General features: G+C 38.6%; 1 protein-coding gene across 4 annotated transcripts in view; it reads left to right on the forward strand.

Annotated features, from left to right (window-relative positions):
- Nucleotides 1-17,032, forward strand: part of LOC132824418 (cytosolic 5'-nucleotidase 1A-like) — a 112,696-nt gene that overhangs the window by 84,718 nt on the left and 10,946 nt on the right. For all 4 annotated transcript variants that reach the window (XM_060838865.1, XM_060838867.1, XM_060838868.1 and 1 more), the window contains exons 3-6: nt 1,788-1,953; nt 2,397-2,528; nt 8,986-9,108; nt 9,732-9,910. In XM_060838865.1, the coding sequence (XP_060694848.1) occupies nt 1,788-1,953; nt 2,397-2,528; nt 8,986-9,108; nt 9,732-9,910 (600 nt within the window). The remainder of the gene's footprint in view (nt 1-1,787; nt 1,954-2,396; nt 2,529-8,985; nt 9,109-9,731; nt 9,911-17,032) is intronic.

Below are 17,032 nucleotides of genomic sequence, written 5' to 3' on the forward strand. Positions count from 1 at the left end.
ACTGTCTGAATCTCCTGTTTATATCTGTCAGCCAGGGCTCCCTGACTGTAATTGTTAACCTGGACCAATCCGGGATCTCCTAGTCAATGAGATCCAATTGATCCTCAATCCAATCTCTCCAATGTCCTTGGCAGGCAAAAGTATTTCCACCAATGATAGCACGATTATGAGTGGGATTGATCAAGAGGCAGAATTATAGGAACTTTGATATCTTAATGGTCATTAGTTTTGGAGACATTGACAGAGAGGGAAGGAGAACTTTAACATTAGGCATTACTTAAAGGGATGGTATTAGAATTGGGATTCAATGATATTCCATTCCTGCCTTTGTCCATCAAAGTAAATCTATGTACCACTATTAGAAATAAGGTTCTCCTGGAATCCATAGAATTTGTCATATTGTTCAGTTTGTAGTCTTTGATTGCACAATTGTTTTCATTGTGTCTTTATTTCCTTTTTTTTTTCTGAAGAAATGTTTTGCCTCTGTTGTATAGTTTTCTGGAAAATAATCTTAATTCAGGATGATCTGTTATGTGTAATTCCATGTCATGACCACCATCTATTATAAAGTTAAAAATCACACAACACCAGGTTATAGTCCAACAGGTTTAATTGGAAGCACACTAGCTTTCGGAGCGACGCTCCAAAAGCTAGTGTGCTTCCAATTAAACCTGTTGGACTATAACCTGGTGTTGTGTGATTTTTAACTTTGTACACCCCAGTCCAACACCAGCATCTCTAAATCATGATCACCTCTTATAGGTTGTAGGAGTTTGGGATTATCCTCTTCATGAATTTGCTCAGTGGTTAAAAGATCCTAGCCCAATTATGTACAGCACCCCAAAGCTATTGTGTAGTACATTCAAAATTTATTGTACAAGAATATTCCAGATCCATGGCATCATGGGCAAATTATGCAATATGAATTTATTAAAAACTTGAAATTAAAAAGTGAGCCGAATAGCAATTATTGCAACAAATGCTGATTGTTAAATAACCCCATCTGATTCCTTAATGTCCTTTAGGGAATGAAATCTGCTGCACTTATCTTGAGTTGGCCTATATGTGACTTTAGAGCCACAAAAATATGGTCGACCCTTAATTATACTCAGAAATGGCACTTGCTAGTTCCTCCGTTCATGCAATGAATAGTGATAGCCAATAAGTACTAGCCTAGCCAGCATCATCCTGTCGTGGAAATTAACTCGACTTGACTCAACTATTAGCAAGAGCAAAGAAAGGAGCTTTATTTAAATTCTGCAGAATTGACCCCAGTACATTCAGCAAGATGCCTCAATGTAAAGGAGTATTTGAGCATTGTTCAGATATCTGCTTTATACGGTTTCTTATCGCTCTCTCAAGGGCAAAGACTGGGAAAACTCAAGTTGTTATTGTCTCATCCCCTGATCTTGGACATAACAGTTCTTCTGGAACTGAGTTCGACTATCGCCAGGTCGAGTTGAATGTTTATAAAATTCAAACAGAGACAAGCTGACTGCAAACCTCATCAAAGTATTGTTTACAAAACTCAGCACAGCATTAAATTTTAGAAAAGCATTCTCTTTCAAATTTCACAGTAAATGGATAATTTTCCATTACAATCCACGTCTTCCATGATTAAATATATAAGAAGGAAATCATTGTGGATAAATAATGGAATCAGGATTAAACAATTTGTAATCTGAATCCTATCCATTGGCACTGCTCAGAAATGAATGAGGTATACATTTTTGTGTTATGCTGTGTTATAATAGCCATTTTCTCTCCTTTCCATCTTTCTAATGCAGAAAGACCCAAAAGAGGCCATATCAATTGCCATCTCAGCCCGGGCTCTCTTTGATATGGAAGAAGAGCATGAATTGTTCTTGACAGAAGGAGAAGAAGAGTTTGTAAGCCATCAAATCACCAATGAAAACATACCACTACAGGAGGGCATTGTTGCTCCATTTGTCAAGTTAAGTTGCAAACTACACCCTAGGCCTGTCTCGAGCCATTCTATGAACTATTTATCACAGGCTTGCATTCAGCCAATTTAGAAGGCATATTGGCAATATTTTACTGTTGCATTTTGAGATGTGAAACAAATTTAAAGGCTCTTAATTTTTACGATCCTTCAATACATCATTGCCATTCATTTTCATGAACTCTCAATTGATTCCTACCCATTCCAATGTATGCAGTACATGTGTTGCAGACCACTTGGATTACTTCTGTTTGTGAAACAATTTGAGTTGCCCTGTTGTGAAAAGCCATTATATTGCTCACAATACTTTTATCTTCAGACTTCAAAGTTACCTCTGTATTTATTGAAAAGCAACAGTAATTTAAGGATGAATAATCATTTCTCTCCTCCTTAGCCCTTGTAATGCATCCTAATTTCCTTTATTGCGTCTTTCAGGCGATTCAAATGGTAAATAACAAGTTATTGGCGAGAGATCCAGAAGAAAAGCAACTCTTTGAAATTATACTTCTGTCAACTCACAGTGCTGAAGGTGGAGTGCGGATCATTAATAGTGTAAATCATTATGGTGAGTTGGAATATATGATAGATCATATTTACGTTCATTCTTGCATACTTTAAACATATGAACAAATGGCTTAGGAGCAAGAGTAGGCCATCTGGCCCGCTCCAACATTCCATACAATTGTGGCTGATCTGATTACTCAACATTTGTGTTAACTCCCAATAACTTTTCAAACCCCAACTTTTAAAATAAAACCTGTTAGTCTCTGGCTTAAAAATATTCAGAGACTCTCCTTCCACTGTCTCTTGAGTCTCCTTCCGAAGATACTCAACACTTCATGAGAAAAAGAAGTCTTCTCATTTCTGCCTTAAATGGGAAACACCTTATTTTGAAACTTTGACCTATGGTACTAAATTTTTCCACAGGAACTAGTAAAATGCTTTCAAAAGTAATCTGTTCTAATGGCACATTGTGGGAACTGACTAGTGAGCAAGTTATATTTAATTTGGTATTGTGTAATGAGGCACCACTTTCTAGCATACTCGCATGAAGACTGTGACTTTTTCAATTGTTCTGCTGTTCTCTGTATCACTAGTTATTGCCAGATCTGCTGAATCTCTCCAGCCATTTTTATTTTCTTTCATATTTGTGGCATCCACAGTTTTTTGTTGTATTTCAGGTTTTTTTTTAAGCAATGAACTGTTAACCTACCCAGCTCTTCAAGGCAATGTTGTAAAGCTTCAGTAAATGTATGTAAACAAAATAGACCTTCAAACCTCTTGGCAGGAAGTACAAAATATATCCCAGTAATAGCAGTAAATAGGAGATTGAGGGATGAGAAGACCTTGGTGAAATTATAATCAGTAGGGAAGTGGTACTGAGCAAACTAATGGAGCTGTGGATTGATAAGTCTCCAGGTCCTGATGGAATTCATCCTAGAGTTTTGAAAGAAACAGGAAATGAGACAGTAGATTTTGAATTAGATTCAAGAAAGGTTCCATAAGTTTGGAAAATAGAAGCAAATGTAGTTTTTTTTCTCTTCAAGAAGGGGTGGAGGAAGAACTCAAGGAAATTATCAGCCAGTCAGTTTAATGTCTTGTGGGAAAGAGGTCAATCATTTAAAAAAAATTGGCTGTGCACTTAGCACAATTGAGAACAGTCAGCATTGTTTTGTCAAAGTGAAATGTTGTTTAATCAATTTATTGGCATTCTTTGAAGGAATAACATGTGCTTAGATAAAAGGGAATCTGTCCTTGGATTTCCAGAAGACATTTGATAAGGGGCCACATGAAAAGGTTATTGCAAAAAAATAAAAGCTCATGTTACAAGGGCAAAATATTAGCATGCATAGAAGCTTGTCTAACTGGCAGAAAACAGTATGCAGAAACTAATCTTTGATTGGCAGAATGCGATGAATAGAATCCCACAGGGATCTGTACTAAAACCTCAACATTTTACTATTTACATCCATGATTTGGATCAAGGTCCACAGACAGCACTGAGATAGGCAGAAAACTATATTGCAAAGATGACATGAGGATACTGACAAATATAGATAGGTTCACTGACTGGACAAAATTCTTGCAGATGGACAATAACGTGAGAAAATGTGAAGTTTTAATAAAAAGAATAAAAAAGTGTTACTTAAATGGAATGTGAAGTTCCGAGAGATTTAGGTGTCCTAATGCATGAGTCAAAAAAAGTTAAATGCAGGTACAGCACATAATAAAGCAGAATAATAGGATATTAGCTTCAATTCCTAAAGGAATTCAATGTAAAAGTAAGAGTGTTATCCTTTACTTGCATAAGCCATTGTTGAGACCAAATCTTGAATGCTTTGCAATTTAAGTTCCCTTATTTACTCAACGATATTCAGGTTTTTGTATACCATGATGGTTGCGTTCATGTGCAACTCTCCAGTATAGAAAAATCGTACTTTAGAAACAGCTCTTGAATTGTTGGCGATGTAATCATGTTACAGCCAAAACACGTCTTAAAGGTTTGTGCTTTAGGAACAGTGTCCCCAGTTTGTTGGTCACATTTTAGCAAAACGACCTGTACATGCAGTGGAGCTGGCTCAAGGCAGTTTACTAGATTGATACATGGCTCCAGCTAGCATTGGCAATCCAGTCACAGTGCGCAGACCCTCAGAGTAATTGTCACATGCGGCCATGCAGCTTGGAGGATACATTGCCTGGAGTGTGTAAGGATAAGTTGAATAGCTAGAGCTTATTTCCACTGGAATTTAGAAGAGTGAGAGTGGACTTGATTAAAGTGTATACAATTGTGAGTGGTCTTGACATGTTGGACATGGAAAGGGTGTTGCATCATGGGTCAGCCCAAAACTAAGGGCACTTTACTTTTAAAATACATGAGGTCCTGTCCTTTTAGGACAGAGGTAAGGGAGAGATTTCTTTTCTCTCAAAAATACTTAGGAATTTCTGCCTCAGAAAGTGGCTTCATTAAATATTTTTAAGCTGGAATTGGATAGAATGTCAAATTGGAAACAGCCAGAACCAGCATGATCATATTAAGTGGTGGAGCAGGCTTGAAGGTTCAGCTAGTCTACTTCTGCCTATTTTGCATGTTCGTAAGAGGAAACCTCCTCTCCAATGTCCATCCTTTCAAAACCTCTCAGGATCGTATATGTTCCAACCAAATGACCTCTTCTTCCTCTTCTGAACTCCAGTGGCTGCATAGCCAGCCTGTCCAATCTGACCTCCTGAGATAAGCCACCTATCCTAGGTATTCGTCGACTAAATGTTCTCCATTTGGGGTTCATTTAGCTCAGTTGGCTGGACAGTTGGTTTGCAATACAGAGTCACATCAATAGCATGGTCTCACTAATGCATGTTAAATTGAAGCATAACATCTTGTGTTCAATTGCCCTTTCAAAAATGGTAACATGTTAATAACTTTCTTCATTACTTACTGTAGCGACTAACCTTATGTGATTTGTGCACTAAGACATCTAGATCTGCACTTAGATTTCAGCAATATTTCACCATTTAGTTAATGTGTTCTTTTTTATTCTATCTGCCAAAGTGAAACATTTTACACTTTCTCACACTACATGCCATTTACCAGATATTTGCCCATTCAGTGAATCTATCTCCCAACTATGTCTTTTTATTCTAAAAGCAAAGAAAAATCCTTGATTCTTCTCCCTGAAAGCAAGCTAATGCTCTTCAACGTTTAAACTGTTTATTTCTAAAGCTCTCCCACTGCAAATAAATTCCCATTGTCACTTCAGGGACACACTCTCATATTGTACAAAACAAATCATGGTTCGAGAATACGGACAAGTTTCTCATTAATACACAGACTAAAACCCACATGGTGCTCTTTCTAAATCTAAGATAATTTATATTAAAATGTATATAAATCACACACATTACATCACAATGCACAAGCATAAAGTATAAGTATTCAATATCTCTTCGGTCTAGACCATATTATATCCATGTTTTAGTGTTTTCATCCAAGTGTAATTTTTTTATTTGTCTCATAGTCAAGAGCAGAAAAATTGCTGATCTTTTTTCTGTGCCCAGCACAGGGATGCTGAAGGCAATTGCAGTTAGCCAAATCCAGCTTTGGCTGAGATCAACTAAATCGTTGGTGTTACATCATAACCATTGAGCAAATTATTTCTCATTGTTTGTATTCCAGTTAATCATACATTCAGTATCACTATTGGGAAGTGTCATGGCAGGTGATGATGAAAGTGATACTTGTAAAACAAAATCTTATTTTGTTTGACTCACCGATGTTAGGGGCATCAAGTTTCTCCATAAGAGTGGTTGACAAGTGTTCTCTTTTGTTAGTGCAGTACAAATACAGATGATTTCAAATAAAGCAAACGAGGTCATCCATTGCAAAAGGTAGATGCTTTAGTTGCAGTATCTCCCATTTCATTGCACTGGCATTCAAGCTAATGTTCATAGTCACAGAGTCATAGAGATGTACAGCATGGAAACAGACCCTTCGGTCCCACCTGCCAGCACCTGTCCCATAACCCTCCAAACCCTTCCTATTCATATACTCATCCAAATGCCTCTTAAATGTTGCAATTGTACCAGCCTCCACCACTTCCTCTGGCAACTCATTCCAGACATGTACCACCCTCTGCGTAAAAAAACTGCCCCTTAGGTCTCTTTCATATCTTTCCCCTCTCACCGTAAGCCTATGCCCTCTAGTTCTGGACTCCCTGACCCCAGGAAAAGACTTTGCCTATTTATTCTATCCTTGCCCCTCATAATTTTGTAAGCCTCTAGAAGGTCACCCCTTAGCCTCCGATGCTCCAGGGAAAACAACCCCAGCCTGTTCAATCTCTCCCTATAGCTCAAATCCTCCAACCCTGGCAACAACCTTGTAAATCTTTTCTGAACCCTTTCAAGTTTCACAACATCTTTCCGATAGGAAGGAGACCAGAATTGCACGCAATATTCCAACAGTGGCCAAACCAATGTCCTGTACAGCCACAACATGATCTCCCAGCTCCTGCATTCAATACTCTGACCAATAAAGGAAAGCATACCAAACATCAACTTAGGGATCAGTCATTAAGATGTGCAGTTGGTGCTCATATTTGAATGCTATGCATTTTAATGGTAAATTGGATCTTTAGTATTATGATGGCTACTTATGGTCTGAACTATACTCTACCAAAATAGAAGTGGCCATAGTTCCAGGGAACTATAGGGCTGCTGTTCTCATTATAGAAACGTGACGTGGTGATTTACCCTAAGGATCACCATACCTCAGGCAAGAATAGAGGTTGTAAAGGAGAGTCCTTCATTCATGGTAACCTCAGCTGATACAGCAATTGACGCCATACTGCTGGTATTACTCTGCAATGCAAACCAGCCATGCAGCAAGCTAGGCTAACTGCAACAGTCTGATACATGAAATCTTGAATTCAGCATAGTTAGTTATTCAACAACTGTAAATAGACAAGTGGAACTCTGAACCAGAGAAATTAGAGTGCAAGCTCAAGTTCTTGACTGATGTGGGAATGCAGGCATCTCTGAAAGCTGAAATTCAGTGTTTCTTAGTTGCATCACAGAATTGATTACTTTGACTAATAACAGTCTCAATTTTTTTTTTGAAGAGTAAGGAAAGAAAATCATGTCTTGTCTTTCATGAACTCAGGATGTCCCAAAGCAATTTTCAGCTGTTGAAGTACTTTCCAAGTGCAGACACTTATTTGATGTGGCAAACATTGCAGCAAGTTCATGCACAGCAAGATTCCATATCAGCAATTAAATAAATTACCTGGGTTAATGACTTATATTGAAGGATAAATGTTGACTAGAGCACTGGGAAGAATATGCAGCTTTTTTCAATTGCTTTCATCAACCCAATTGGACAAACTTATACCTTGACAGTGCTGCTGAAAGCTTTACTCTATTGTGGTGCCAAATTGGTGCTTGTTAATAGCCATGACTCCAGACCTGAAACGAGGTCAGGGAATGTAGTGGGCAGATTGTTTTATTTGCAGCGTTTTTAACTTACTGCACCTACTCCATCACAGGGTTTTTAACCCAGCATTCAGATCTCCAGTTTCGGCTGGCTACATCATGCCCAATTTAAAAAGATTCTACCAAAAATTGTGGTAAATAGCTAGGATGAAAGCTTTGACCACATGACCATATAGTCAGGATGGTTAAGTGGGCTAAACAGTGTAAATGGAATTTAATTCCGAAGAATATGAGGTGAAGCATTTGGGGGTGAACTAACAGGGAAGGGAGAACATGTTGAATGGTAAGAGCTTAGGAAGTGCAGAGAATCACAGTGACCTTGGTACACATCTCCAGAGATTCTTGAAGTTAGCAGGGCAGGCAGATAAGGTAGTTAAGAAGACATACAGGATACTGAGATTAACCAGGATGTTGTCTGGACTGGAGCAATTCAATAACGAAGAGGCACAGGAAGATGTAGGAGGTTTAGAAGGGATTTGAGGACAGATTATTTTCATCGAAAGAGTTGTGAGAATCTGGAACTCACTGCCTAAAAGAGTGGTAATCCTCATAACATTTAAGAACTGTTGAAACACCATTGCATACAAGGCTACGGGTCATGTACCAGAAAATGGTACTCAAATAAATAGGTGTTTCATAACCGGTATGGACATAATGGGCTGTAAAATCGCTATGATTCCGACAATTTAAAAGGGCCAAATAGTTTTTAGCGCTCTGTTGGAATTCCACTCCATTTCTACTTCAGAGTTCACAACACCCAAAAGCTTCGACTTATGGTTTATCAAGTCACCTCAAAGACCGCACAGTCCAACAATGCAGAACTCTTCGCTCCTCCGGTGAGATCTCAGCATAAACTTGTGTCAAGTCTCGGTAGTGGAACATAAACTTGCAACTACATGTTACAGGTAAAAGTGTTATCAACTTAACCACAGCTGATAGAACAGGTAGAAAATTTAGTAGAAAGCCATAACATCCCATCTGGAAATGCAGTTTGCTATTAGCTCAGAGTACTAATAAAAATCTACATCTTGTATTTCCAGGTTTGGAGATTAGCAAATTTTGCTTTCTGGGGGGAAAAGATCCTGCAAAGTACCTACATTCAGAAGATGTGAAGCTATTCCTTTCAGCATGTGAAACATCAGTGTGCAATGCACTAAAGAAAGGTAAGTTTCTTAATTTGTGGAGAGTGTATATTACACAGAGAAAGAGGATCCCTCCTGGCTTTCCGTCTTAAATATCTGCCATGGAATCTGTGAGATTAGTGGTTTTTGAAAGGAATTTCTTGGGTGATAAAGTATTTGGAGCAGGATGCAGGATGCAATTGAGGAAATTGCATTGCAGTTGAAGCACAACTCAAAGAAGGAGATGAAGAGAACAAGGAATTGGAAAAAAAAAACCTCTTGCGTTTGTGGAAAGAATAAGGGGCATGCAGAATAGTTGCTGCAGCATACATGAAATGTCTCTCGGTGAAATGCTAGAGTGCATTCATTCCACACGCATATTCTCCCTGGGGTACTTGTTATTTTTCTGAACAATTGTTGCTGAAAAATTAGAAATGCCAAGCTAATTGTAACATTTTCATTCAGTTTCTAAATCATGGAGTCCAAATGTAATTACACAGCCTTATAAATATAAGCAAAAAGGAATAAAACAGGCTTACATGACAGGGAGCTTCTCAGAATCACTGGATATTTCCAAGCAGTGAAGTGAAGTACTTTTGAAATGTCTGGAATGTAAGAAACATATCAATGTGAATTAAAGCACAAGTTTTCTGTTCTCTCCAAAGATATTCCTGCAGCTCTTGTAATACAGCAAAAGAGTCAGATAAAAGAAAGTCAACTTAAGGTGGCATTTGATGGGGATTCAGTGTTGTTCTCAGGTGAGACTGATACTGTATTCCATGAGAAAGGTCTGGACGAGGTAATCAAGTACGAGAAGGACATGGAGCATGTTCCTATTGGAGAGGTAAGGCTTGATTATTTGATCAGAAATTGTTACATGGTATTCCAAATTTTACTTCAGTGTTTAAACAACTCTCTTCTGATTTTCACCTTCTATATCATCCTGCAGCACCTTTGCTGCATCCAAACAGCTGATGTTAACAGGCTAACTTAACAGCTGCAGTTCTTCAGGAGGGAATGGAGCTGTGCATTTGGGAGACCTGCCTATTACATCAGTGGTAGTAGCTGGTACAAATCATAACCTTTCTGCAAGAGGTTTATGTCTTATCTTCGAGTTCTTTTGTGTATTGTCCTGGTGTCTAATTTCAGATATGCCAACTAGGCTGTTCTTGAGTGGAGGTGTGCAGTTCTGCATAGTGTGTTGAGGGCATAGTAGGACAGGTCATTCTACAACAATTGCACATGGACTCTCTTCACTTGTTTTGTGCTGTTTCAGAATAGCCCTGTTTCATAAAGTATTTAGTCGTAGTGTCATGGAGACGTATAGCACAGAAACAGTCCCATCAGTCCAACTTGTCCATGCCGATCAGATATCCTAAACAAATCAGGTCCCATTTGCCAGCACTTGGCCTATGTCCCTCTAGACCCTTCATATTCATATGCCTACACAGATGCCTATTAAATGTCGTAGTTGTACTAGCCTACACCACTTCCTGTGGCAGATCATTCCATACATGTACTACCCTCTGCTTCAAAAAGTTGTCCCTTAGGTCCCTTTTAAATCTTTTCCCTCTCTGCTTAAACCTATACCCTCTAGTTTGGGACTCAGCCACGCCGGGAAAAATACTTTGTCTATTTACCCTATCCGTGTCCCTCACGATTTTATAAACCTCTATAAAGTCAACCCTCAGCCTCTGACACTCCAGGGAAAATATCCTAGCCTATTCAGCCTCTTCCTGTAGGTCAAACCCTCCAAGCCTGGCAACGTCCGTTTAAATCCTTTCTGAACCGTTTCAAGTTTCACAATATCTTTCCTATAGCAGGGAGATTAGAATTGGATACCATGTTCCAAAGGAGGTTTAATCAATGTTTTGTACAGCTCAACATGGCCTCACAACGCCTATATTCAATGCACTGACCAATTTTTGTTCACTGGTGACAAGAAGGAGAGTGAGCAGTGATGCAAATCAATAGTCTCGATTAGAGTGGTGCTGGAAAAACACAGCAAGTCAGGCAGCATCCGAGAAGCAGGAAAATCCACGTTTCTGGCAAAAGCCCTTCATCAGGAATGAGGCAAATCAACATCCCAGTCAGGTAGGCAATGAGTGGAGCAGCTAATCTGGTCACATGAACATAAAAGAAGAACTGACTCCCATCTTGCATTGTTAGTTTGTTGTGTACAGTATTTAGTCAATCCTAATCATTTTTTTTTCTTTATATTCATTTTAACATCTGTAAATTTTATTTTGCATTTCCAGAATCATTGAGTTGTCAGGGAAATATTGTGGACTGAGATGCTCCTGTCTTAAAGGGTCAATTAGTATAAGTCAGGTCCACTATATATATTCTATATTTTTGCTGAACCTCCATCTACTTCATCCAAAAGAAGTTTGGGCTAACTTTAGTAATTTAAAAATCAAGCAACATCAGGTTATGGTCCAACAGGTTTAATTAGAAGCACACTAGCTTTCGGAGCGACGCTCCTTCATCAGGTGATAGTGGAGGGCTCGATCGTAACACAGAATTTATTGCAAAAATTTAGTGTGATGTAACTGAAATTATACATTGAAAAATTGATTGTCTGTTAAGCCTTTCATCTGTTAGAATACAGTGATAGTTTCACTTCTTTCATGTGTAAATCACAAAACCTTTTTTAAAGTTGCATTCTTGGGTTAGCTGTTGACAATGGTGATAGCGAGACAATATGTTGAAGGTGTTGGCTCCCTGTGTTCTCTGTCTATGCCATGATGTGTAGATTGAATCTAATCTAAAAAGTGAGATAACGGAGTTTTACATAAATTCATGCAGTTTTGAGCTCAGAGTTCTACATGAATGCATGCTGTTTTTGAGCAAAGTACAATGTAACTCTGCAAGTACAAATTCACCCCACAAAATATATGTGCATGCATGTGGGTCTTTGTCTGTGTGTGTGTGTGTGTGTGTGTGTGTGTGTGTAGTGAGTGCAGAGTGTCTTAAGTCTGTGAGGAGGTGCATGTGTGAGTGTGGGAGTGTGTGTCTATAAGGGTGTGTGTGGGTGTCTGTGTGTACATCTGTGTGTACCTGTGTCCGTGTGTATGTGAGAGTGTGTGTGTGTGTGTGTGTGTGTGTGTGTGTGTGTGTGTGTGTGTGTGTGTGTGTGTGTGTGTGTGTAGTGCAATGGTGATCACCTATAATGTGACATGAACCCAAGGTCCCGGTTGAGGCCCTCCCAAGGGTACCGAACTTAGCTATCAGCCTCTGCTCGGCCACCTTTCTCTGCTGCCTCTCCCGAAGTCCACCTTGGAGGATGGTCACCCGAAGGTCCGAGGCTGAATGTCCTGAACCACTGAAGTGTTCCCCAACTGGGAGGGTTCCCACATTCACACATGCACCCCCTCACAGACTTAAGACACTCTGCACTCACTACACAGCACACACACACAGACAAAGATCCATGTGCACACATATATTTTGTGGGGTGAATTTGTACTTGCACAGTTACATTGTACTTTGCTCAAAAACTGCATGAATTTATGTAAAACTCCGTTATCTCACTTTTTAGATTAGATTCAATCTACACATCATGGCATAGACAGAGAACACAGGGGGCCAACACCTTCAACATATTGTCTAGCTATCACCATTGTCAACAGCTAACCCAAGAATGCAACTTTAAAAAAGGTTTTGTGATTTACACATGAAAGAAGTGAAACTATCACTGTATTCTAACAGATGAAAGGCTTAACAGACAATCAATTTTTCAGTGTATAATTTCAGTTACATCACACTGTAAATTTTTCTATAAATTATGTGTTACGATCAAGCTCTCCATTATCCTGATGAAGGAGTGTCACTCCGAAAGCTAGTGTGCTTCCAATTAAACCTATTGGACTATAACCTGGTGTTGCGTGATTTTTGACTTCGTACACCCCAGTCCAACACCGGCATCTCCAAATCTTGGTTAGTAATTTAGGCTGTATAGCATCCATTCATTGGTTCAATTGAATCCACTTTTTATCTCAAAAATGACCCCTGTTATTACACTGTCAGTTTTGACTGGAATTGCATCAAACACCACATTATTAAAGAGGTTTGCACAGGGATACCTAACGTGCATGATGCAACATGGGCAAATCATGCAGTTAGTTAGTATGCAATGTTCATTTGTTACCCGCACTGCCATTTTCAAATGTATGCTCCAACCATTGTCGTCTCTTAACTTCATACTGCTGATCATGAGATATGAAGGCGTGTATCTCTGTTATAACTTACAGGAATTAGTTAGTTGCCACATTATTATATTCTTTATGACCGTTTCTATACAGGGGTCCCTGATTTACAGGTGGTCATACTTAGGTACATGATCCCATACATAGTTTTAATTCTAACATACAACCATTTCCAATACTTATGAATAGCTGCTTTCAATTATCTTACATTGTGCTCTGACTTGCAAACAAATCAACTTGTGAATAGACTCAAGAATTTGCAACCCAGGAACTATCTGTACTTCTCTGTAATTTCAACCTACTAGGAGTAATCAAGCTAGTGCAGGTGTACTTTAAGAACTTCTCTGAAACTATTTACTTGTAGACATTGTTAACCAAGTAGACGTTCTTCTGAAATTGGGTGTGACTGGGAGAATAAAGAGAGACCATAACGATCAAAAAAGGCTACTAATAAATTGAGAAAGAGACAGGGACTCAGCAGTTGGGTGTTCAGGGAGCAGTTCTGTTCCCTGTGCTTTGGTCATGATCACTGTTTGATGTAATTGCATTTTGTTAGAGAATTCAATGCTGAAATTTCTAAACTGCTACAACCACTGCTCCAACTTCCCGACTCAATGCTGCTATTAGTAAACCTACAATACATGGACTGCAACAGTTTACAAAACTCGGCACTCCCTCCTCCAGGGCATTTAGGGATTGACAGTAAACACCAGCCTTGCCAAATGTTACGTACAAATGAAAAAAACAACACAGCGTGCACAGACCACATTGCCTATGTCTGCCAAGGCAACATGATTACGAATAGTAATACATCTCATTTTGTTCTTTCATGAGGGTTGAGATTACTGGCAAGGCCAGCAGTTATTCCCTACCTCTAATTCCCCTTGTAGTGGTGGTAGCAACATCAGGTCCCAATGAACCTAGTGCTACTCAGCTTACTGTCTGAAGATATATGATTGCAACTTCAATCTTGCCATTATGAAGCAACAGTCCACTATCTCTCAGGCAAGATGCTGAGAAGGAGGAAGACTGGTTGCAACAAAGACAGCCTCTTTCTGTCCAGACTCCACAAGATCAAGTAGTTAGGGAATTATACCTCAAACCTAACTTTCCATTTGTTAAACCTTCATTTCCTCCCACTATCATGACAATTACATTATCCTTTTCCCAATCGAGCAAATACCATAGCCAACACAAATTATGCATTTTAATCTAAATCTATAAATGCTATTCATATGTATTATGTCACAGTTAAAAATATTTACGCCTATGCATTTCTTACTATATGTTTTCCATGTATCAATAACATTCCCAGTACTTCCAAAAAATACTTCTGTGAAAGGGTGCGAAATAACGGATGGATATTACTGACATTCAATGGAGTAGTCTTCGAAGGGTGACATTGAGCATCTTGACAAAGACCAACTTCAGACTGTACCATTCTGCCTGGGCTACAGCGGTTTGAACTAACTGGCTGTCAGGCATCAGCAGAAGCACTGGTATTGTGGCAGGATTGGCAAAATAGATACAATCATTCTCAGGTTGGACAAGTTTGAATTCTAAGGAGGCATTGCCATCCCCTGCATATACTTTAACAATCCAAGCAATCTGTTGGAGATTTTTATTTCTTATTGCATGGATTTATTGCCCAGTCCCAATTGCCTTGAACTGAGTGATGTGCTTAGACTGTTTGAGGGGACAGTTAGGTTTCAGTCACATGGTGATGGTTCTGGAGACACAGGAGACCAGACCAGGTAAGGATGGTAGATTTCTTCCCGAAAGGAATTTAGTGATCCAGATAGATTTTTAAGACAATTGATGTTCATTTCCTAGCCCAATTACTGAGGTGAATTTCCAGATTCAAGAAATAGTTTTATGAAAATGCTGAATTTATGATTTAATGGAATATACATTTTACCAGTGTCATGGTGGTATTTGAACTTGTGTCCCCAGAAATTTAGAATAAGTAGCTGATTGTCTTATGTATTAGAAATTGCTGTATTTTGGGGGTTTTATTTCAGTTGTTTTCTGATTTGTTTTCTATTATTATAGTCATACAGTTTGCACAAAAGTTGTTAGCGACACTGTAGTAGTTTTCCATTTTTAGCTGTATCAGTGAACAGTTTGCAATACTCCATTTTTTAGATAATATTTCAACCTGTAGAATACACATCCATGCTCCCTAAGCCCTAGCACACAGATGTATTGATCCATCATGCTCCACAGATATGTGATTGTGAACATTATGTCCAGTCACGCATACGCACAAACACTGCACATACGAACCCAGCCATACAAGTAAGTTTCTGCTAAGGGAGTCAGCTATAAAGAGGACACCCAGAGAATAGAGAAGATAATTAAAAACTTGCAAATACCTTGATGATTGTTGACGAGACCAAGATTGCAAATACAGTATCCAAAAATTTGCTTTAAGCAAGGGAAATCATAAGCTGTAGACCTCTTAATGCAGTACTAAGGCAGTCAATTAATGCACAAAATCATCCCATAAGCAACAATGGAATGGTGGCCAGATAATCTGTTCTGGTGTTGTAGGTTGAGCTAATTTCTTGGCTATCAGGGAGGTCTTCCCTGCTTTTATTAGAATGAATCATAGAATCTTTGAAGTTCATTGTAGGAGAATTGACATGATATTCAATTTAATGTTTCATCTGACAATACCTCTGACAGTGGAATGAAAACGGCAGTGAAATAAATCACCTGGTTTGCTTATGTATGGTCAGTGATAAATGTTGTCCATGACACCAAGAAGGCCCTGCACTTCTTTGAATTTTTCACGTCCACAAAACAGGGCAACTAAGTCTTTGCTTTAGTCAGATAGATGATACCTCTCATGGTGCAGCATCTCTTCAGTACTACATTGAAATGTCAGTTGAAATTATGAACTGGAATTTGGCCCAATGATCTTTTTGTGTCAAAGGTGAGCTAAAGTTAATTTTTTTTAAATCACCCATTTAAACAAATAAAGAAGGTAGAGGTAAGTTCAAAACTAGGGTATCCATAATTGCAACAAGATAACAATGCAGATGCAGGCAGTTTTAGTTAAATAACTATTGTAGTCCAATGTATCTTTGAGGATTATTTGTACAACAACAGGGAAGATCCTACCAAAAAATGTATAGCAAACAATTTTTTTGAGGAAATGTCAATCCAGTTCAATTTTTGGAAATACTGTAAAAAAATTGCTAAAATTCCATGTCATTAAACACAAACTTATGAAGATTCTGGTTAGAATTTAATGGGCTAAGAAATTGTCTGAAGTGTAGCAAAGAACTGGTTTGAGGGCTATTGATTATGTAGATAAGTTTTGCATACAGTGACTCAGGACTCTGTTCTAATTTACATCAATGATATAGCACAGTGCCATGCTAGGAGGGGCAAAGAAGTAGGAGACAACCCAGAAGTCACGGAATGAACTAAACAAAATATGTAAGCAAGCCAAGAAAAGGTAGAGAAAATATTATATGTGGCTGTTTCATCATTCTGAGGATCAAATTGAAAGAAACCTAGTTTTCTGTAGACTCAACTTTTAAAATGAATTGTTTTACAGAAAACCACATGGATGTGAATGTCTTCCTTCTCTGCCATGATGATTGCATTGCCAATTTAAAGAAGCAATCAATAAGACAATGGAAGAATGAAATTTAAAGCCAGGGCTAATATCAGAAGTTGATTTTTTGGATTGAACTCTTGGGCAGTTACTGCAACTGAAGGTTGAAATAAATCAGAAATAGTAGTGA

The sequence above is a fragment of the Hemiscyllium ocellatum genome, chromosome 18 (genome assembly GCF_020745735.1).
Source record: "Hemiscyllium ocellatum isolate sHemOce1 chromosome 18, sHemOce1.pat.X.cur, whole genome shotgun sequence".
Classification (NCBI taxonomy): Eukaryota; Metazoa; Chordata; class Chondrichthyes; order Orectolobiformes; family Hemiscylliidae; genus Hemiscyllium; species Hemiscyllium ocellatum.